The sequence below is a fragment of the Neopelma chrysocephalum genome, unplaced genomic scaffold (assembly GCF_003984885.1).
Source record: "Neopelma chrysocephalum unplaced genomic scaffold, ASM398488v2 Primary Assembly neopelma1_22, whole genome shotgun sequence".
NCBI classification, from domain to species: Eukaryota; Metazoa; Chordata; class Aves; order Passeriformes; family Pipridae; genus Neopelma; species Neopelma chrysocephalum.
In genome coordinates, this window is record NW_020897689.1 from 11,613,667 (window position 1) to 11,637,234 (window position 23,568).

The following is a 23,568-nucleotide window of genomic DNA, read 5'->3' on the forward strand; positions in this document are numbered from 1 at the left end:
GCATGCGAGAGGCAGCGGGATCGATGCCCGCATTCTCCAATGCTTTTAATTCCCATTACCTGGACATATAGGTGTCCTTTGTCCTCTTGGGTCTGTGGGGAGCCTTTGTTGTACCCAAAGACTGCATCAGGAGTAGCATAGGTCTTTGGCATAGGTAAAATATTATCCCTCCTTGTTTGGCAGTAATTAAATGCCATTCAGAGTACTGCACATATTTCCTAATAAATTTCTTAATCACCAATATACTCTGTCACAGAGGTATCAACCTGTTGGAGCAAGTCCAGAGGAGGGACACCAAGATAATTAGAGGAATGGAGCTCCTCTCCTATGAGGAAAGGCTAAGAGAACTGGTATTATTCAGCCTGGAAAAGAGAAGCTTTCAGGGTGACCTAACTGGGATCTTCCAGTACCTAGAGGGCCTACAAGAGAGCCGAAGAGGGGCCTTTGGCAAGGGCATGCAGTGATAGGACAAGGGGGAATGGCTACAGACTGAAAGAGGCTAAGTTTAGATTAGATATTAAGAAGAAATTCTTAACTGTGAGGGTGGTGAGACACGGCAACAGGTTGCCCAGAGAAGCTGTGGATGCCCCATCCCTGGAAGTGTTCAAAGCCAGATTGGATGAGGCTCTGAGCAACCTGGTCTAGTGAAAGGTGTCCTTGCCCAGGGCAGAGGAATGGAACTAGATGATATTTAAGGTCCCTTCCGACCCAAACCACTCTATGATTTTTTTTGTAAATAGTCTATAAAACAGGATCTTTTGAAACTTCTGAAGAAAAGAAATCCAGTATCTTTCTGCATATTACTTCACTGTCAGACTGGAAAGCAGAAGTCAAAGTACAGTTCAAGTTATTATGCTAAAAAAGATTCTAAAGATTATTTTTGTATGGTATTGAAGATAAACAGACCTCCTTTGAAATTCTACTGATTAGAAGCCTATTAGCTTTACTCCTTGATAAATTAGATTGTGTCAAACTCCAAATAAAAGTACAGAGAGGTACATCTGTCATGTTTATTAAAAAGTAAATTTTGCCCTGGGCTGTAGTAGTATGATTAATAGTGACTTAATTAATAATGGCAGGAAACTCAGAATCAGGTATTGCTGGTTTTATACCTTGTACTAAAGAATACCAGTTCAGTAGCAGATTTTTGGATTAGCATAAATTAAAAGATAATTAAAGCAAATCTATGAGACTGACTCATCATTTTATCTTGCAAATATTTACAGCTACTCCATTAAAAGTGAATCCCTCTGACATTTCCACTTTAGTTAGAAGCAGCCTTTTTTTTTCTCTAATTACTAATAGAGATGGAGAAAGCACCACTGTCAGTTTTGCCATAGATCACTATGTAAATCATCTGTATTCATGTTCAGCACTAAATAAAGTTAATTCCTTTCTACGTTCTTCCATGACAACTCTCTCCATTGGGGATTAAAGAAGGCCTCCTTTACAGAAAATTAGATGTAAAAGCAACAGGAAGACATGAGGTTTGTTGCAAAATATAGTTTCTGCAGCCAGGCTATACTACAAGGACACAGAAGGTGCAAGTCATGAGTGAATTTGATAATGTAGTAAGCTTTTTCCCCAGTGGTATAAGTATGCAAGACAACAGAACAATGGGATGTCAACAGTTTTCCCTCCATTGTGTGAAAAGTTTGGACAATCACTACTTCTGCCTCCATGGGCAGAAAGGAACAGAAAGGGGAGAAATGAATTTGTTCAAAAACATGGAGGACAGAGTCCCGGCAAAATTCAAGCTAAGCAATGACACAAGTAGACCCATTTCATAACCTCTTTCTGAGTTCAAATATATTCTTACATTTGATAGGAAAAGCAAGCCACATTAAAGTTTAACTGGTAATACAGTGCAACCAACAACACCTAGAATGATGCTGTAATAAAAGCTTTACAATATTTATTAAACCTGAAAGCACGTCTGATATATTTCACTGCCAATACCATCTATTTCACTCATGACATTTAAAGTTCTTTCTCTTTCAACAGCAGCCAAACAGATTTAGGAGCAAAATGACCCATAAAATCTTCTGATCTTACTTCTAGGTCTTGTTACATTTCACCACTAAAATATTTTTCACCATTTTGATAACTTGTCTTTGAGTAAAACTTGTCTTCATGTCGTCTCTTCTTTTTCAATAGAGAAACTATCATTTTCTGTGCTGTATTTTTCAGTAGTTGGTTCCACTCACAATTAAAACGATGTACCTTTTTCAGCTCAAATAATTTTCAAATTCTAAGCATTAGTTCTGGTTATGCCTGCCTTCATAAAGTGAAGAATCCTCTTACACTTAGCAATTTTCCCCTTCAAGGATATTCATGCTATAATCAAATAATCTGTTGGTCTTCTTTTTTTTTTTTCTGACAAGATAAACAGATCGAACTCTTTATATCTCTGACTCTAGTTTTCAAATTATCATTACAGCACTTTTTTGCATTGGCTTTACTTTTCAACATACTTCAGGAAAAAGCTGTTATAAAACAAGAACTGGGTGCAGTATTCGAAGACTGTGCTTCACAAGCACAGCCTGTGTTAGTTTATCCTAACAGTCTGACCTCTCATTCAGTTAGATTAAAACATTTCAGACGAAGCACAGATTGTTTGTGGGATGAAATCAATAGACTCACATTGCATCATCTTGGATTCTTTTCAGGCTCATAGGTAAAAAAAAAGAAAAGATTGTTGCAATGAAAGTCTACAGTGCAGGTAACTCAAAAAGTTATCTGGTATAATCACGCCAGACACATAAGCATTTTTAGACCTGTTGCAAAGCACACTTTACATACCTGTAGGACTTCTTAATCTCATCATGTGTTGCTCCTTTTTCTAGTGCCAGGATTTCATATAACGCTTCACCTGATGTTGACAAAGCACGTTGCCTTTGTTCAGCCATGTTGGCAGTGCATTACCAAAGCTGTCAATGTAAAACATAATTTAAAACACCAGGGACTGCAAGTATATATGGATAGTATTTCTTATCATTCATTTTAATAGCTTTTTATGAGGCAGTAAACGGCTAAAAATACATGAAAGTGAATCTAGAATAAAATCTCCTCTAAATTATCCTCTGTCCTTCGAGATATTTTACAATTAGAAAAACATGAGAGAATGGAAAAGCCAAAGAACAGAAGCTTTTGTTTTAGTATCACTGTTCATACTAAAGGCTTGATGTTGCTGTCACTGAATTGATTGCCTAAATTGTTTATGTCTCTCTATTAACTCTATGGTGTGCTCACTATGACTGCATTTCCAACTCACAAGTCTGAGGACAGGTGGAATGAATCTGGACGTGGGTAATGAGACTAGATACCGAGAATTGACCTTTGCATTATAAAAGTAACTTTATCACAACATTCTGCATGTGAAATACTGACATCAATCCAGGCCCTATCTTATTTGAGATACAAGATTTTGGGCTGAATTCATGAGCTTGTGATAGATTTAACAAGGTACCTTTACAGTATAGTTCAAGCAAAGGCTACGCACAGACTGACAGATTTAGTCCACTTCAGATCTATCTTTTGTTCCTTCTTTCAGCACAGAAGAGAAGCAGACAAACCAGTGATTCTCCACTGAGTGGATTCGACTACCTTCCTGCAGTTCACAGTTCATTCTTTTGTATTTGAAGAACCAAATACTTTTAACCCAGGCCTAGCTACTGCTAGGTGGTGACACAAAGAAACTCATGCAGCAGAAACTCCTTCTAGCAGCCTTCCAGTACCTAGAAGGCCTACAAGAGAGCTGAAGAGGGACCTTTGGCAAGGTGATAGGGCATGCAGTGATAGGACAAGGGGGAATGGCTATAAACAGAAAGAGGCTAAGTTTAGATTAGATATTAAGAAGAAATTCTTAACTGTGAGGGTGGTGAGACACGGCAACAGGTTGCCCAGAGAAGCTGTGGATGCCCCATCCCTGGAAGTGTTCAAAGCCAGACTGGATGGGGCTCTGAGCAACCTGGTCTATGGAAGGTGCCCCTGCCCATGGCAGGGGATTTGTAACCAGATAATCTTGAAGGATCCTTCCAACCCAAATGATTCTATACAAACCATAATTTAAAACACAAGATGAAGATACCTACGATTCATAAGAGAAAGCTGCAAATCTTTAATGGTAGACTTGCCACAACAAAACCCTCACCACAACTTCTTTATTTCTTTGAACGTTGCACCCATCTCCAAATGTTGAAAAGTGATCACAGAAAAAGCCTAAAAGTGAGCTGTAACCCCAGCCATAAGAAAAAATTTTGAGAACCGGTTTTGTTAGATAAGACTACCCTCTCTGCTATTACGCTCTTCTCATTGCTAAGCAAGAAACACTATCATGCCATTATTCATATATTATTTACTAGGCCACATTTTGGTTCAAAACTAGCCATGTAACACTTTTAAGTTCTTCGGCTTTGTTCAATATGAAAAAGAAAATCAAATACCATGTAAGTACACAGAGAAATATAATCCACTGAGTAATTCTGGCACATAGTAATTGATTTACTAAAAGACCTAAATTTATGCATATTTACTTTGATTTTTTTTCTGATCATCTAGCACACAGTTTAGGGTCCTGTGATCTACTGAAAAAAAATTCCTCTCTACTTTTAAGTGTTGTACACAATCCACCAACTAAATGGACTGAACTTCAGTTTTTATGTTAATAATTAAGAATGAAATTGCATATGAGCATCTAGATATTACTTTACCACCTGCAGTAGTTACCATGCTGTTTGTTAATAATGGTATGCCTTGAGCATATTTAACATAATCCTGGGATCTATCCTGATCACACTGGAATCAAGCAAAGGACATCAACCCTGTTAATGCACCAGATAATGGTGGGCAACCATGTGAAGTCACAGATAGACAGCATTAGTTAAAAATCTGTTACATAATGCTGATTGGCTACATGGCAACTCTGAAGCATAAACCAAAATTAAAGTTACAATGAATTTAATTCTGAAGAACTAAAAAGTTATGTAATTTGTGCTTTGTCATAAAATAATTTTAATAACCTAATCAGCTATGGAAATTTAAACTCACCAGCCTGTTCAGTTTTCTAGTGATTAATCACCTTTAAGGTCTAGATACTCAAAATTATTTCTTACTCATTTAAAGCAGTCCTATAAAATACTAAAATTGCAATGAGACAGAAAAAGTTACACTCTCCTTATTAAAGAGGATGTAGCAGTCACAATTTTAGTACTAGATACAGTCCTGATGGCTGAAATTATGTTAGAATTCTATTTTCAAGCTATGTACTTTTGTTCCAGTAGAACAAAGTCAAGAAAATGTTGTTTCCTTCCTTGAATGACAATGAAACATATTAAAAGACAATCCAAATTCTGGTAATAATTCCACATCTCCTAAGAGGATGGGACCCCAGTTAACTTCAGCTTGTTTTGTGCAAATTTTATTTAATCCAGGATTAAATATCTTATACAGGGGTTGTAATAATATGACTTTTTTTCTTACAATACCCATAGTCCATTTGGATTTATGCTGAAAAATAAAGCAAAGTTATTCAAATAACATACCTGCTTCAAAAGTGATGGAATACAGTCTGGCATGTATAAACTCACAACATTGTCAGTTCAATATCTTGATATCTTTATGCCAATATCATCCAAAAGGAAAGAAGCAAGTGCCACCAGAAGCTCAGTTCCACAGAAAGCAGCTGCTGTTTTTCATCCTTCACAATCAAGGTAAACAGGTCAGTGGAGTCTGATTACTTCTTTTGTTTGTTTGTCCAGTATCCAGTTGGTTATCTCTCAGGAAGATCTATGAAAGAATGAATAAAACATTCATGAGCCTAAAGGCTGCTGTATCCAAAAGTTAATGACACCGAAAAATATGGGATGCCTGTGTATTTAGTTAGTTGTTCTCTGTGCTTTACTCTTGATGGGATCTTGAGTTTGTCTCTTTTTCCCCATGCAAATGTATCAAATATTTTTAAGTATACAACAGTCTTGCTCAAAATCTCACTTCTTTAAGACTCGTCATGGCTTAGGTTTACTACATAGTGTCTTCCAGAAAAGAATTAACTGAAGAAGTCCCTTTAGGACTCCTCCTGAGTTCTAGTAAATTTTTATATCGAAACAGAAGATGCAGGATGTCTTCTCTTATTCTGATGAAGTTTCTCCTCTGAATTATACCATGAAAAGCTGTACCATTACTTTCCATTTGGAATACAGGAGACTATAAATGCCAGAGACTTAAAACCTCTAATTTTTCTTGGTATATCATCCTTGGAACCAATTAGTTCATCCTTTGAATTTAAAAAGTTCCTAGATCACCCAGTTAAAAGCTACATCTTTTTGTATGGGTTGACCTCGGCTGGTTGCCAGTCCTCTGCCCATCCACTCTCACATTATCGCCTCTCAACAGAATGGGAATAGAGAACAAGCTAAAAAGCTCACAGATAAGATAAAGATTGGGTGATCCCTTACCCCTTACTGTCTTGGGAAAAACAGACTCAACTTGGGGAAAATTAATTTAATTAAATGCCAATTAAAATAGATTTGGATGGTGAGAAACAAGGATAAAAATTAAAACAACACCTTCCCCTCACCACCTTGTTTCCAGGCTCAAATTCATTCCTTCATTTGCAACTCATATCTTCTCCATCACCCACGAGCAGAGCCAGGAGGATGGGAATGGTGGGTTGTGGTGAGTTCTTAACAGTTCCTTTCTGCCACTCCTTGCTCCTCACATTTTTCTCCAGCTCCAATGTGAGTCCTTCCACAGGCTGCAGTCCTTCATGAACTGTTCCAGTGGGAGTCCTCCATATGCCATGTTTCCTGTCAGGAGAACCTGTTCCTGCATAGCTCCTCTCCATGAACTACAGGTCCTTCAGGAAATATTCACCTCCTCTGGCCTGGAGTGGATGGACTGCAGTAAAATATCTGCTCCACTGTGGTCCTCTTCATAGGCAGAATGGAAACACCTGCTCCAGCATGGTCCTCTCCACACACTGCAGGGAAGTCTTGGAATCTCTGCTCTGGTGCCTGGAACACCTCCTCCTTCTTATTCTTCTCTGACCTTGGTGTTCACAAGGCTGTTTCTCACACTTTCCCCTCACTCCTCACTGCCATGCTTTGTTTTGCTCTTTCTTAACTATGTTTTACTAGAGGTGCCACTAGCTTGGCTGATGGGCTTACCTGTGTCCTGTGTCTGTTGTGGAGCTGGCTGTATCCAGTCCTTACCTCCTGCCACAGGGGTTCCCTACAGTGCACTGCTACCTATATCTTGTCATGGACACCCATTTCACTTTTATGTAAAGTCCTGCAGGTGGATTTATGAAGCCCCATCCCCCAGGTAAATCTATCTTAGTTAGAGTCAGTGAGTTTGTTCTTGGATTCTACTGCAGGACTGGAACTATAAATCAATGTGTTTTTTTAAAAAAAGCAAGTGTTATTATGATAACAAACCCCCACTATTTGTGAAAAATAAAGAAATAAAATGACAGCTGATAAAAAAACTGTTAAGTGGATGGTTTTCAATGTGAAGAATATGATTTTAACATTTCTCTTGTTCTTAGGCATATTCTTTCCTTTCAAACATTCCCTCAAATTCCAGTTTTCTTTGGGGACAAGGCAAGGCACATTTCAACCTAAAATGTGAGTGTTTTTCATAGTTATGAGAAGTCAAGGTAGCACAGTCAAAATATCTTTCCCAGGACAATAACAACGGAGTAGTCACAGCTAATTCTACTACACTGTATGATCACAATAAACCAGATTATTCAATCAGTGTGCTTGATCTCTACCTTTGAAATTATTTTCTCATTCTTGCAAAACAAGACAAAACAAAATGTACACTTTTAAATGGTAAGAAGAAATTAAGGGGGAAAAAAACCATGCAGGATATAAAATCACTTCCAGGTTCAAATCCTCTGTATTTATAAACATCCCATTACCAAGTACAAGATCCCTGCTCTGCATTCCTAGCACACACCGTGACTTGCCATTCCGTGTGGATACAGCTCCCTCTGGTGCGCAGACCCGACACCACTCTGCAACCTGCCTTGCTTTTCTTCTAAGCACTCCTTATTTCTTTGAAGGAAACGAACACAATCCCAGGAAATTTATGGTTTTTTTTCCTTTGAGGATTCTGTATCCTAAACACATTCTAAAGAATCTTTAAAAGACTCAAACTTTGCTGAATTGTCATAACTCTTTGACAGATCAGCTATGCAATTTAGAAGAAGAGCCAAATAATTTAATACCTGTTCACTCTTCTCATTAAGTTTTATTTTTTTGTATTGTGACACCTAATAGTACCATGACACTGCTGTGGTAGGCAGTGCAAAACTAAATGACAGTCCTACTCCCAAAGGACCTCATATCTAGAAGTCTGACTTATACTTTACATTTCATTTATATGTCACATGTATTTCAAAACAGACAAATCAGAACATGTTTGGAAATTCAAAGTTGAATATCAGACTATAAAAAATTTGAAACATAGCCCAGACAGAACAGGAGGTCTGGGGTTGCTTCAGAAGCCTCCAGTTACACACAGCCAGAGGTAAGGACTGAAGAACTCTGAGTCACTCCAGTCCTTCCTCCTACCACTCCCTTCTTTTCCTGGCTCATAGTGAGTTCAAGAACTAAAAGCCTGGAGCTGAAAGATATACACGCATGAAGGGACTGGCATCATTGCTCAACAGTGGTGTGAATTTTTAGCTTCCAAGGCAAGGCAAGACAATTTTTAAAGCTGAATTATTTTCTTAGGTTGTTGGATCTGGTAGTGTTAATATTGATAACATCAAAGCATGTAGGAGATACAAGTGATCAGATAGAGCACTTCTGACCTTTATGGAGAACCTGCAGCTTCTGAATCTTTCTTCCAATTGTGGCAGGGAAAGAAAATCTCAGACTTCACTTTGAGTAGTTTGGAGACTGAAATAAACTATCTTGCTGATATGCTTCAGTAAAGCCAGTGGGTTAAGGGAGATGATCCTTCCCCTCCACTCAGCACTGGTAAGGTCACATCTGGAGTGCTGGGTCCAGATCAGTGCAAGAGAAACATGGACATACTGAAGAGAGTCCAAAGAATGGCCACAAGGATGATGAAGAGACTGGAGCATCTCTCCTATGAGGAAAGGCTGAGAGAGCTGGGACTGTCAGCCTGGAGAAGGCTTGGTGGGGAAACTCGTCAATGTATATAAAAAAATACCTGAAGGGAGTGTGCCAAGAGGATGGAGCCAGGCTCTTTTCAGTGGTGCTCAGTGCTGGGACCAGAGGCAATGGCACAAACTGAAACCCAGGAGGTTCCCTCTTAACATCAGGAAACACTGTTTCACCATAATGGTGACCAAGAACTGGTACAAGTTCCCAGAGAGGTTGTGGAGTCTTTGTCCTTGGAAATATTCAAAAGCCATCTGGACATAGTTCTGGGCAACTGGTTCTAGGTGGCTCTGCTTACTTTCCCTGAAACTTCTCTAGTATTATTAACACTAATTTCTGTGCCTTGTCCTGCAAAAAAGCAGTAAGACTATTCACAAGTTTGTTGGAATTTATATTGGTGACTGACCAGAAGCAACAAGAGAAAGAAGGCTGGTGAGGAGATTGAACGAGAGCTCTTGCTAGTTGATGACTTTTCACAGGTGAATGCATGGCAGTCTGAAGACCCAACACATGAAAGTAAAGCCTGAGGATATATGTGAAGTAAGGTAGGCTGATGAGATGAGAGAATATGTGCATTGAAAAAGGGTGTTTACAGGAGTAGTGTGTGCTGTTTTTCCACTCTCTGGGCAGGATCTCTCTTTGGTTTTATTTTTTAATATTATGCTATGGTGATGTCAACATTAATAACACTCAGCTGAGCAAGCTAATCAAAGGGCAAAAGACTGAACAAGTGGAAAAGAATGCTTCTGCCAAGATGTGCTAGGCCTCTGGCTCAGGCATGGGGATTGATCTTTGTAAAGAAGGGAAGAGTACTTCTGAGTCAGCTATGTCCCAAAATGTTCTTTTTGTCATTTCTTTTTAGCCAGTCATGTTTCACATGCTCCTGGACATCTAGTGCCCAGCCTGAATTGTACTGCATGCTGTCAGATATTTACAAAATCTCCTAAAGAGAATTGGTTTAAGGTCCCTTCTTCAGAGAAGAGAGACTTTTTAGATCTCAGTCAAGCCCAACAAATCTACAGCAAGAAATTACATTCCTCTTGCCATATTTACAGAATAGTTACTGTCATTATGGCTTCAAAAGCAATAACAGAATTGATTTAAATAATATGATTGCACTGCATCCATTTTTAAATACACGTAACTATATTGGTAGGAAGGTATTCCATCTGGTAACCCATCTGCAACTCCATCTATACAAGAAGTAAGTATTCATAAGAGAACATTCATATATTTGAATTCTCTCAACATATTGTGACCTTCTGTTACTATTCACATAGAATATCTCACTTTAAATATATCTCGGGTTTTTAATATCTCTAACTGAAGTACAGGAAAAAAGTAGCAAACTCAAGAAGCATGAGCCTTAAATGAACAGTCAGTTGCATATCAAAATTGCTCATGCCTTTATGTGGTCAGTTTGACACAGAGAAGCAACCCAGAACTATAACTTCCTAGTTCATTCCAGTAAATCCAATTCAAAGGCTTGGCAGACTACCTAAGTGACATGACACAAACATTTCTTCCACAGAATTTAGATTAGAGGCCCCCAAAATTATGTTTTAAGTAACAGTAATATACTTACCTTTTCCAACAAGATACTCAGGGAAGATACACTGGGAATTTTATTTTCATCTATGGTATATGAGAAAGTTCTGTCTATCCTCCTTAATTTAAAGTGGGTCACGAAGATAGCCATAACTAAGATGTCAATCTCAATAATATCTCTAGCTTTAAGCTAAATTACTCTCTGAAAAGCAAAGGCTAGGAAGTCCCTAGTTTATTTAGCTCTGACAACTAAGAAGTGAGTTTTCTAGAACTTCAAGTAAAAGAGAAAGGAGTTCCCTAATTCTTTATTTAGGCAGTGCCTTGGTAATTTGTTTTGCAAGCAGCTGTAGTGATTTAAGAGAGTATTCTACAACTTTTTATTGTAGATTAACAAATTCACACTTGTGGTAGCAGGGTTATTCATTTTAGCACAGCCTAATCAGCTACAGCTAAGAATCAGGAAAATTAGCTTGAACAGTATAAATAAGTGTTTTGACCTATTTCTCAGGCTATTTTGCCAGAAACAGATTAGGAAATAGCAGTATCACATCTTCACAGTACTTGCTCTTTAGGAATCAACCGTTCCTTTTAGTCCTCCCTACCACGTACAACCTTTCTCCAGCACCAAACAATTCTCTCCACTTGTTCCTCCTTCACATAGTTTTCTTAATGCACCCTCTGACATCTGCTGCAGTCTTTGCCTATGTACGCTCTTTCCTGAAATCCCTACATAGTCCTCAGTTCCACTCTGCACCTACCCCTTAACTATTCTCTCCAAAATTCCTACAAGCTAGCTCCTTACTTACATAGTCCCCAGGAGGGAGGGGATGCAGCAGGGTAGATAGCAGTCAGTAACCATTTCTTTGTAAAGCTTCATTAATCCTCACGTTGGATTTATTGCCCTGTCTTAGAAATGCTCAATTGATGGCTGAGAAAGGTAAATTCTTTCTAAAGTGCTGACCAGTAACTATCTTATCTAGAACCAGAAAGGAATGTCTGCTCAGTGGTCGAGTTACAAATCAAAGAATTAAAGCAATAAGCAATCCCAGGAATAGAGGAATTACAGATTAAAGCATGAGAAGACAGAAGGCAAAGATGTTTTATTTTCCTGAATGTCACTTACTGTCAGAAAGCAAAAATTCCAAAAACATTATTTCATTATCCTAAATATTTCTCCAAGAAAGTAAATAAGCAAAACCACTAACATGAATGCTCTTATTCACATATTAGGTATAGAAAAAGCCATGGAAATATTTTGCAATTATTCAACAGACTAACATTTTAGTAAATTAGTTGCTTCATGGTTAACCATTGATCACAACTGTTCTTAGGGTTCCCCCTCTCCCCACTTCACCTGGAAAATACTCAGAGCTGAAACTCAAAGTCTGAACCCATGGGCTCATAATTGGCTCAAGTTAATCGGAGGGCTGCCAATGAAGGAGCAGTCCAAACTTTCACTGTTTTTTTTTCTTGGTATTATCTTTTCTTAGTTTTCAGTTAAATCAACTTGCTAGTCTGACTCACTCTGTCACTGGCATCATTACTAGAGCTGATGCAATGGAAGTGGTGACATCACACCTTTTCAGTGGCAGCAAAGCCTTACATTGTTTTCAGCTCACCACAAAACTGCACCCTAAAATGTATATAGGGGCCAGAACACCACGCAAATGCAAAACACAAGTAAATTTTGTGGAAAATAGCACAAATAAGGAGAATTAAGACTCCTCTGGACTAATCGGTGGCTACAGGATAGGCCAATGTTTAACAGCATATTAAATACTTTGGAGGCTTCTGCTGCCAGCTTTACAGTGCCATGGTTGCGTGACATAAGGTGCTGTTCCCGCTGAAATGCTCTCTGCCAATTCAATTTGTTCTAACAAAACTTTGATAGTTACCTTTGCCCCGGCGGGATAAGTGCTGCAACAGGCATCGGTTGCCCACACAGCCCTAACCCTCTGTGGTTCCAGCACCACATGTTCCTCTGCAACCAGGATAAAAGCAAAGAGGCGGCATAAAATCCTCACGAAGCAGTCTGCTAATTTGACAAAAATGTAATCATGTGCCCACACCTGATCCAGATCAAATTTGTACTGCTGGGTGATGTGGCATGGCTGAGAGCCAGCGGTAATGATTGTGGAACCACAGCATTCAGCTAAAGCTTCTCCTGCAGATGAATTACCCGTACGGGAGACTGTAAATACAGAGTGTGGCCTATCACTGTGGAAACAGCTTGTGCAGGCTCCCCAGAACATGCCCTGATCTGCACAAAAGAGACACAGGCATAACCCCTTGCCAAACCACCTTTCTTTCTACCCTCAGAGGGAGGGTGCTGGGTTAGCCTCTGACTGAGAGCATTAAGCAGGGGAGGGGAAAAAAAAAAGGAAATTACATGTCTGAGGTTTTTCTTTCAGGCAAGTCTCTTATAAAAATAAAGGAGTGTACAAATGTCTTTGTTTCCCTGCCAACTTTTATAAGAACTAATTAAGACCAAGGAGAGCTTCATTTTCCTGTTTAGTTCATAGAGAGAACAGCTAATGAATTTGACCTATTGATGATTTTGCAGCTGCCTGCTTTAATTTGCTTAAGATTGGGAAACAAAAAGTTACTGTAAAAGCAATGAGCTGCCAAAGCTGCAGAGCGGTCACTGGTGCGTGACCAGTGATCCAGCTGTGTGATCAAACTTCACTTAGGCAGCTGTGACAACAGAGCGTGGGCTGTCCTTCTGAGCAAGAAAACAGTATTAAAATTATGGCCACTGCTTAGTACTTACTTATTTCCAAGTCAGCTGATTTGTCCATAATAAGGTCAGTATAACCATAAAGGTATAGAGTGCTGGCATTTATTCCCTACTAAAGAACATCTTGCACTTTTCAACTTTATGATTTATCTATTGATTGCAACAGAAAATTCAGGCCACAAAATTCAGTGGTAATTGCTATCAATAAATAAAGAATTATGCTTTACTTGAAAACAATCTTTGGAGGGAAATATTCACAAGCCTTAACATAACTCATGCTTCTTAGTCCAGACAAATGGATTACAAGGCATTTATTGTATCAAGTAGTCCTATGGACTTTATGGAAATCACACAGAATTCAATAAAGAATTTTATGGCTGCTATAAAAGCTACAATATAATTTTTAATGTCCTTTTGATTCCGAAGGTGAGATCTCAGTCCTCTATAAATCAGTAACAGAACTCCCAATTGAGATTGGTGGAAATTGAGCACCCAATCATTTGCAACTCTTATTTATAAAATTTTCCATAAATTACTCTAGGTGCCTGGGGAACCTTAGGGGTTTTACTCACATTAAATTTTACAGTGTTTTTTTTCTTTTCCAAAGTAGGAGGGAGGATGATTCACTTCAGGGGAAGTGAGGTACTTTATTTTCTGGCTTTCCTTAAAAAAAAAACTCTTCAAATTTTTACACGTTATTTCAAAATATTATTTCAAAATAATGCATGAAGCTTTGTACAAGTCTAACAACTGGGAACTAGAATATCAAACAACAGCTAACTCTCCAGATTTCCACTGTTTATTCTATTCCAAAATCACAAACCTGGAGATGTGAAGCTTTTTCTGGGAAGCAGGGCAAAAGCCTTCTCCTTCTTACAACAAGTAGAAATTGGCCACCAGAACCCTCTGGCTGGAATGTAGCAGTATTATAAAGACTTCTAGTGTGTGCATGGAGTCTATACCATAGAAAGGGGAAATGGTTTGCTGCAGAACGCATGTCAGATCCAAGCAGAACAGAATCCATATTACATATTACTTGGTAACAGTCAGTATATGCTGCTACTGTTGCTTCACATCTCTTCTGCTGCTCAGCAATAGCGTATTTCACCAATTCTTCCTTTTTCCTATTTACATATGATTTGAAAGTCACATACAATTTAAATTAATGTATTGTTACAAATGGCAGACAAAACAGTGTTTGTTCCTACATTTGATAAGTAGCAATTATGAATAAGTTTGCATGATGAACATTTGTTCAGTTTTTTCCAAGTAGTGTTTAGAAAGATCTATTTCATCAGTTGTTTCCACAAATGGACATTCATGCATACAGATATGATAAAGTGACAAGAAAACAAAAATATAAATGAAAATTAATTATAAGGCAATTTATGCTTTGAATTTCTATGTTGTTTGAGAGCATAGTTTCACCACATACATTTTTTTCTGCATCTTGCAAAAAAACAGGCACTGGTAATGCAAATAGTATTGACTTAAGTGTATTAGTATTAATTCTGACTTCTAACAAATTAAAGTCAATTCTCCCATTATCTGGGAATTGATTATCTTAGCTATAAGTGCAATACGATGTCTTTTGCCTACAGATCATCTAGTTCAAGATCACCGCACTATATCACCAAATTAGGCTTTTTGGGCCTGCCCTCAATTCTTTGTGGTCTCTGGTAAAGTGTCAGCATCTTTTTTTAGAGGTTTTACACTCTTTCTGTCTTTTTAGACAAATTATAGGTACTGCAGAATATGGGCTTTCTACTTATTTTGTACAGTCACAACTCGAGTGTATAAGTAAAACCTCCTGCATAGAACTAAACAGATGTCGTGGTTTTCCCTGGTGTTAGATATCCTATAAAACATGCCATCTTGCAGGTTTTGAACAAGTTTCAGACTAGTATATTTATTCAGATTTTATACTTGCGTAAAAGTATTCTTCAGACTTCTAGTCATGTAATTAATCTAGAAAACTGCTGACATGGTATTGATTTATGTAGATTTAACTGATGTTCTGACACAACTAGAGGGTGCTCTCCATAATCCCAGCTCAGCAAAGCATGTAAGAACATGCATAAAATTAAGGATATCCTTTGTACCACTAATACTTTATGCCAATTAACCCATATTTTCACCACAATTTCTGTTATGCCTGTCTTGTGTCATAAGTATATTACATATATATACCACAGACGTTATATATTCCATATATAGCTTATATATTAATCTTATCTGTTATATGTTTCAATATGTTACACATATATTGCAATGAATATATTTATGTGAGATTTTAAAACTAGATTTTTCTAAAATGAACCACTTATGGAATTATATAGTATCTGAGTAATTCCTTACATAATGCTCATGACTTACGTGAGTTTTTACGATACAGATGATGTGATCTAATTGTGGCCTTATTCCAAAAGGGGCATTCCTATCTCCAGTTACATACCTGCACCTTGTACCAACTGTGCTGTTTGGCCTTTCCCAGTTTGTTTTTTTGTTGGTTTTTTTGAGTTTTTTCGCTAGGGTCAGCAGACCTGAGATTAATTTTTTGCCAGTTTAACTCTCTAAACTCTCTTGGCTTACCCTAGAGCTGAGCATCCGTACTGGTAGGACAAATAGCCAGGAGGATTGAGATGGTGGGGCATGGCCCGTCTGCACAGCAGGATCTAGCTTAGCACAATGTGTATTAGAAAAATGCATATTTTAAAACCACAGTTCCAGTGCACTTCACACCATTAAGAGGCTCAGCCTGTGTTCCAGTGCACTATTCCCCCCACTCAGTTTTTAAACAAGAGACTCCTCTCTAATTAAATGTAAAACTCCTTTTAAGAAATTGATCAAAAAATGTTCTCCTAGTACTTCGACTGTCTTTTGTCTGAATATAAAAGTTTATCAGAGTTAATCCTTTTAGTATGCACTTGTCTTACAAGAACAATTCTCGTTCATTCGGTCAAGACAAACGAATTCAGGACTTTCTGTAAACTAAGCCTCCCATCACCCTGTTGCATTTTTGTTGACATATTGGCAATATTCCTTCCAGTTTTAATTGGGTTAAGCACATAGAAATTTAGTGAGTTGTAAATCTGACAGGATTCCAGTTACCTTTTTGCAATTGTTAAAAACAAAAGGTTTAGCAAAGAACAAACCCAAAGAAAAGCAGAGCTAGTCTCTTGAAAGTAATGAAATCTTCTCGCTGCATTTGCTCAGGTAGTTAATGGGATGACTGGCAGAATGACAGATGTTTTTCCAGACTTGCAAGGAGAAGTCATGCTGATGCTAACTCCAACACATTCTTTCTTCACAAAGAAATGTCAGGATGTTACATAGTGGAAAACCAAGAGTAGCTGCAAATATTTAATCCTCTGACTTCTATTCGTCTGAATGGGATTACCTTCTACTCCTGTAGGTTTTGATAGTCTCACCAATTAGCTAAAAAACAAGCACAAAAAGATGAAAATCCTAATTAATTTCTGAAGAAAGCTCAAATCTAATGGAGAAACTGAAGTAGTATATTTGAGTATCTTTAGTGAAGGCAGAAAAATAACTACTTGGAATATAATTTGAATACTAATTAGTAGACATTTTTACTACTAATGTGATCCTATTAATGTAATTGTTCATTCTAATAGTAGTTAATATTTATTTCAACATAACTCTTTTTGTGAGGGAATAATTGCATAAAACAGCACTTCAATAAAAATAAAATTGAATAGTAAAAAAGCCAAAATGCAAGAGGAACGTAGGTGTAAGAGAAGGACTGCTAGGTTCCTGCATATAGTCATCCAAATTATCAGATGTGCAAATGCTGCAAGTTACTCAAATGCCCATTTCTGGTTTGCTTCAAACACCAAAGGGAGACTGTTGTTAAAGTGTACTTTTGTTGCTAGAAATTTTCCATTAATTTTAGCATATATAAAAAGGCAACTATTTTACATTTTCATACAAATATGATACTTCAACAAGGGAGTGCGCTCATCTTTAATATAACCAGACAAAATTAAAATGTTCTTTGGAAAATTCTATTGTAATTACCAGCACTGGTCTTATAAAATCAGGACTAGTTAAACCTCATGCTTGTTGGTTTGTTTTTTTTTTAGTAGGAATTGCATTAGCTGCTTCTCCTGTGAGCTCATTATATCAAAGGACCCTCTGCAGAATTAATTCAGTGTAAGGTCCCTTATGTCCTAGAAGAAGGCAGGACCCCAAGAAAGGTCTCATTTTTGAGCTTTAGACAACAAACTGCTTTCCTTTAGTTTTTGACAACACAACACAGTGAGATTAATAAGACATTGTTGCTTCAGTCTCATTGGTTAGCAGGAACTTTAGCTCATTATTTCATTTCTATCAGTATTTGATAGTCTCAGTTTTAATACTATAAGACACCTTTACCATATATCAATAGGTCAATAAAGGATCAGATGGGACATCAGGAATATTTTGAACCTAAACACAACTTCCAAATCAAAACCTAACTCTAGTCCCTAATCATGGGGAAATTTTTAAAAAATAAAAGTCAAAATTGCTTTGAAAAATCCTTGTAAAGACTGCTAAAAATTACTGCTAAAAATTTACACCAGTAAACAAATCTAGAAAGGATATGCAATTTTAATGAGGTATTGGGGCAACACATTAAAAAAGCTATAAAACCCAATAAAAAATAAATCACCACATTTTTTTAAAGACAGAACGGGTGATTGATGCTCAACAGCTAATCACGGAAGTTACCAAGTACTGAATGCTGAACGGTACCTTAAGAAATGATTCAGCTGGTGAATGTGCAATGCTTTTGTTACATCAGTTCATAGGGGTCCAAACCCACCTCCATTACTAACACAAAAGGCTGTGAATTTTCAGCTTCTAATAACACCATTAAACTTGTAAGCTGCACCTCTGAAACTGCACCTGGGGTTCTCATATCCTCCCACTCTGATATTAAAAATATTCTGTGCATCAGCTGTTATTATGCATGTAAAAATGACACAAAGAGAAGCTTTTTCCACAGGCTCATGCTGACACCAACGCCCTTATTCGTTTTAACTGTAGTATGAGGATTTTTGTCCAGGTAACCATAATCACTGAGAAAACAGAGCTTCAATGGCTGAAACTATTTAAGCTGTGTGCACTCTTGCTAAAGTTTTTTAGGAGTGCATTTAAGAAAGAATTATTTCCAATAACATCTTCAGCGGAATTAGAAAAAGCTGTCTTTGAACCTATATTAAAGTTTTGACAATCTGTAGCTGTGCTCAGAACTGACTTTTGTTAGCCTGTTTCCACAGTCAGTCCCTGTTCCTGAAGGCTACAAATTGTCAGTAAAACTTAAAGTCTTAAATTAAGCATAAAGGACAATTCTTAGGGCTGGAAGCAATGAAAACCTTGAAGTCCTCTGGGACCACTCTTAAACTTTCTGCTCCAGCTTGCTGGTTTTGGTGCATAATTGGTACATTTCTATTAGCCGTTGTCTGTTTAGTGAAACTGATGTTATTACAAATACGGAAAATATTCTCAACAGTTTTCAATATAATATTCAAAATACCAGAAACTGAAGCTAAAGCAAACAACCAGTCTGCCCAGACAAGTCAGACGGACTTTATCTGCCTCTCCAGCAGAGTGACAAAACCTGTAGCTAATGGGAACACAGTACACATGACTTAGCTTGTCTTTACTGATACTGTCCTTCTACATAGTCCACCCTGACACCACTACAAACAAAATCACATATCCCACTTCATCTGATCGATTTCACAGACACGAACTGAAGCAACTAAATTAGGAGAAAGGTTGTGCTGTGTTGCTTCTTCTCAGTGGAAAGAAAGGCAACTTCAAAGAACAACTTGAATGGCCTGCTGTCTCTCCCTTAATTATTGACTATGAAATTAGCCTTAGGCAACTAGTCTCCAGGTTAAGCCTCAAAAGCCAGGAAAGATGAACGTGGGCCATAAAATAGATAAAGCTACTGCAATATGGGTGCAAAAATGACTGGAAACCATTCCCAGAGGAGTTAGTAAGGGTTGACAGGACTTACTAAACACCAGTCTTCAGAACTCTTCCAGGTCTTAGACTCACTCATTCTTAGAATCTTTACTGCTGAGCTGTTTTGAGAGCATGCTTATTAAATTTTCAGATGACAGAGAGCCAGGAAGGTCTGGAAGTAGAAGGACAGGACTTGTACGCACTCTTGACCAACCAAAAAAATGGGTTGAGGAAATCACAACACACTCAGGTAAAGGCAAGTGCAAATTATCCCACTCAGGAAGGACCAATACACTGAGGGCATGGTGCAAAGTTCTGTAGAAAATATCTGGGATGCAGGGGATGGCAAGCAAAGTAGGAGTCAAGAATGTTGTATTGACACAAAAATTTAAACAAGCCCAACACAGATCCAGGACAAGGCAGAGGGAAGGGACACATCAAATAGGGACATAAGTACATTTCAAATGAGCTGCCAGAGGTCTGGAATTCCTGTGGAAATACGCGGTATTCACTCAGATAATAAGTCTGGGTGAAAAAAAAGACATATCTGGTTATGTGCCAAAGAAATGGCACATGCCAAAAACAATGTCTAAAAATGCAGTTACCGAGGACATAACAAACAAAGTGACTTTCTACTTGTCTACAGAAATAACTCTGCCTTTTATACCACATAACTTCTTCAGGTAAGAAGAAAAGTTAAAATCTCTTGTGCTTGTCTTGGTCATTTACCTGTACAAATAAATATTTTCTGTGTTCTCATGGTGTTTTCAAAGTACAAACATGTTATGCCTTTGAGGATCCTTATTTTCCATTTTGTATGAGAACATGGGAAAAGCATCCTCTTCTGTTCAGACTGTTCAGTTCTGACAGTGTTAGCTGTCTGTGCCCCAGAGAGGCACTCTGTGCCACGCAGTTAGCCCAGCAGAATGTCTTGCTGGAGTGCCTGTGTGATTTCATCCTCTTTTCACAGTAACCAGAAAACTAAACTAACTCTGATTTTGTGATCTTCCATCTCTCCAGTTTCGTGTGAGTGCTGTTCCTTTTGATAAATCTGGCCATCAGTAACGCTTCTTCCTTGCTAACAGCACCCTGAAAATGATAATGATGTGTAAAAGACATTAACTGCAAATGTGAAAAGAAACATCGAAATGTTATTAATACCCCCTAAATTTGAATATTCTAATCAGTCTCTATTAATGGCTGTATCTGCCATGAGAAAGAATTCACAATATGCAGGGCTTACATAGCTGAACTGTGGCACCTCACGATGTCCTATGATGCATTTAAGACATGCAGCACTGTGGTACTCAAAGAACTCCACGGTTCACTAGGAGAACAACTTAATTCAAACAAAAGGCTGTGAATGAACACTTTGGTGTCACTGTAGTTTTATGACAAAAATCAATAAAAACCTCTTGCCTTTTCTACAAGCTCTTAACTTGCGGCAGGTGAAGACAGCAGATGGAACTGGCAGGATATAAGTCACAGAACATGCATTCTTTTTTGTAACAAACATATTTAGGCTGAAAATATGTGACTTACACCGTAATTTTAAGGCTTTGTCTATCCTTCAGAGGCAAGATTGGGGGTTGGAACTAGATGATCTTTAATATCCCTTCCAATTCAAGCCATTCTATGATTCCATAAGAGTCGTCCTTGTAAGCTTATACAAGAAATCAACACTTGGCTAATATTAACTTCTGTATTTATTAAAAAAATAGTAATTTGTGTCCTGAAAGCAGCGCACTTATGGAAACAGCCACTGCCTGGAAAACCTATGCTTACTTCATAATAATGTATTTTCAGTTTCCTTAAAGGTGTTTATGTAATGTTAATTAGAGACCAAAGATAATATGAGGGATAATACTGGTTATGTTATTTAAGGCTATACTGGCTCAGATTGAGAGCTAAAATGACCTTAAAGAACTAGTTTCAACTAATCAGGTGGAAAGTACACAAAGCTGACAGGAACCATAAAACTCATTATCAATAATCTTTACTCATAGTTTGACCTTATAGGATTAAAATATGCACTATTTATATTCAGTGAAAGTAAGAATATGCACCTTTTTCCCCTAAAAGACATGACATATTGTTTATGAATTGAATTTTAGATTGACTAGTGTAAAAATCCATCCTACCTGAGTATAGAAAAATAATTCATTATTAGTAGTAATTTTGAAAAATGAATGAGAGAAGGAAATCCTGATTCCAGTGAAGCTGGTGGTGTTCTATCAGTAACTTAAATGCACTGTAGATTTAATGTTAACAGGCCAAACATGAATAAACTGTCAAAGAATGCAGAAGAAAACCTGATGTCATAATTACTGGGGAAAAAAAAAGGCTGAGTATGTGATTTGACTTTGAATTACTTTGTGCTTATTATATCTCGAATTATTGCATGTGTACATTATAAATACATACTGAGAATGCTTGTGAGATTTTTATTTCAAAAACGGTGAGAAAAACAGCTGAAGAAGCTTTTAAGACATGGCACTCGATCCAGTGTCCTCTCTCATGTATGACCTTGTGACTATCCATGAGACAGTGTGGGATTGCAGCTCTGCAAAAGAACAAGGTGCATTTGTTAACTTCACAGCTCCAGGTGAAATAGCCACCAGTCCACATCTATAAAACTTCTTGCTTCTATAACTAGTTCAAACAGATGAAAATCTTCCATACAAACCACCTATTCTTTCCAAATGGGCTCCTCCAAAGCTGTGTCATTGCCTATAAATAACCATTATCATGTGAAATCTAAACCTTTCTGCCAGTAAGCAAGCACTTAGAAGAATAATGTATTATGCAAAATTAAATCATATGAATCATTTTGCAAAATATGATTTTTAAGTGGGTACAGGCACTTCATATATTATGCAAAGAACAGAAATGTTCCTTTACCTATCATGCTATATTTAGGATTTTTTTTATGATGGAGAAATAAGAGATGAAAGGATGGGGAAAAAAAAGCAGCTGCAGAGAGACACAAAGAGAGGCTTAGTCCTAAAAAGAAAAAAAAACAACGCAAAGTTTATTTCTAAGTGTTCCAGCTAATGTGATGTACATAATATGACGTGACGGTCCAGATCACATAATGAATTATTCCTTCTCTCCCTTAGAGTCCAATTCCTGGAGTTGTGTGGTTTTCCAGGAATCTCATTTTTTACCTTAACAAAAATTACACAGTTTTACCTCTTTGTCTTGCAAAAAACCCCACCCCTCCACACTCTAAAAATGAACAGCAAGGGTTCAAATGCAAATACAAACTCCCCAGTGCATTGCTGTTGATACATAGTGCATTTTAAAACAAAACTGTGTTTGGTGGTTGATTTTCAAGCAGCTGCCCAAGCTGGGCATTCAAGGCCAGGCCATACTGACTGGTGCCCAGCCTCCTGCAGGAGAAGCTGGATCTGGCCCCAGTGAGACCACAGCTCCCTCAGTGTGGCTCCCCCAGCCCTCAGGACATAGCAGGGGAGGGAACTGAGGGCTGATGGACACAGTCACAAAATATCCTGAGTTGGAAGGGATATCATTATATCCTGAGTTGGAAGGGATCATTAGAGTCCAACTCCTGGCCCTGCACAGGACAGCCCCAAGAATCTCACCATGTACCCAAAAGCGTTGTTCAAACCCTTCTTGAACTCAGACAGGCTTGGTGTTCTGACCCAGGTGCTCCCTGGGGAGCCTGTTCCAGTGCTCAACCACCCTCTGGTGAGAAACCTTTTCCCAAATATCCAAAGTAAACCTCCCATGACACAGCCTCACGTCATTCCCTTGAGTATGGCATGTTACAACATGGGGGCACCAAGACAAACACCTACTACCTTCTTTCCAGCCTGGGGCTTCCACGACCCCTTTGTGTCTCGCATGAGCCGTGCCACACCTTGAGTCCTGTGTCTAGTTCTGGGCCCCTCAATTCAGGAACGACATTGAGGTGCTGGAGTGAGTCCAGAGAAGGGCAATGAAGCTGGTGAAGGGTCTGGAGCACAAGTCCTGTGAGGAGCTGCTGAGGGAGTTGGGGTTGTTTAGCCTGAAGGAGGCTCAGGGGAGACCTTGTCACTCTCTACAACTGCCTGAAAGGAGGGTGTAGTGAGCTGGGAGGCGGTGTACAAGTGACAGGACAAGAGGACATGGCCTCAGGCTGTGCCAGGGAAGATTTAGGTTGGA

The 23,568-nt window shown here is 38.2% G+C and overlaps 1 protein-coding gene across 1 annotated transcript in view; it reads right to left on the reverse strand.

Annotated features, from left to right (window-relative positions):
• DNAJC5B (DnaJ heat shock protein family (Hsp40) member C5 beta) overlaps nt 1-2,909 on the reverse strand; it is a 30,655-nt gene extending 27,746 nt beyond the window's left edge. Inside the window, exon 1 of the mRNA XM_027693658.1 lies at nt 2,803-2,909. Within this exon, the coding sequence (XP_027549459.1) occupies nt 2,803-2,909 (107 nt within the window). The remainder of the gene's footprint in view (nt 1-2,802) is intronic.
• Nucleotides 2,910-23,568: the final 20,659 nt, after the last annotated feature.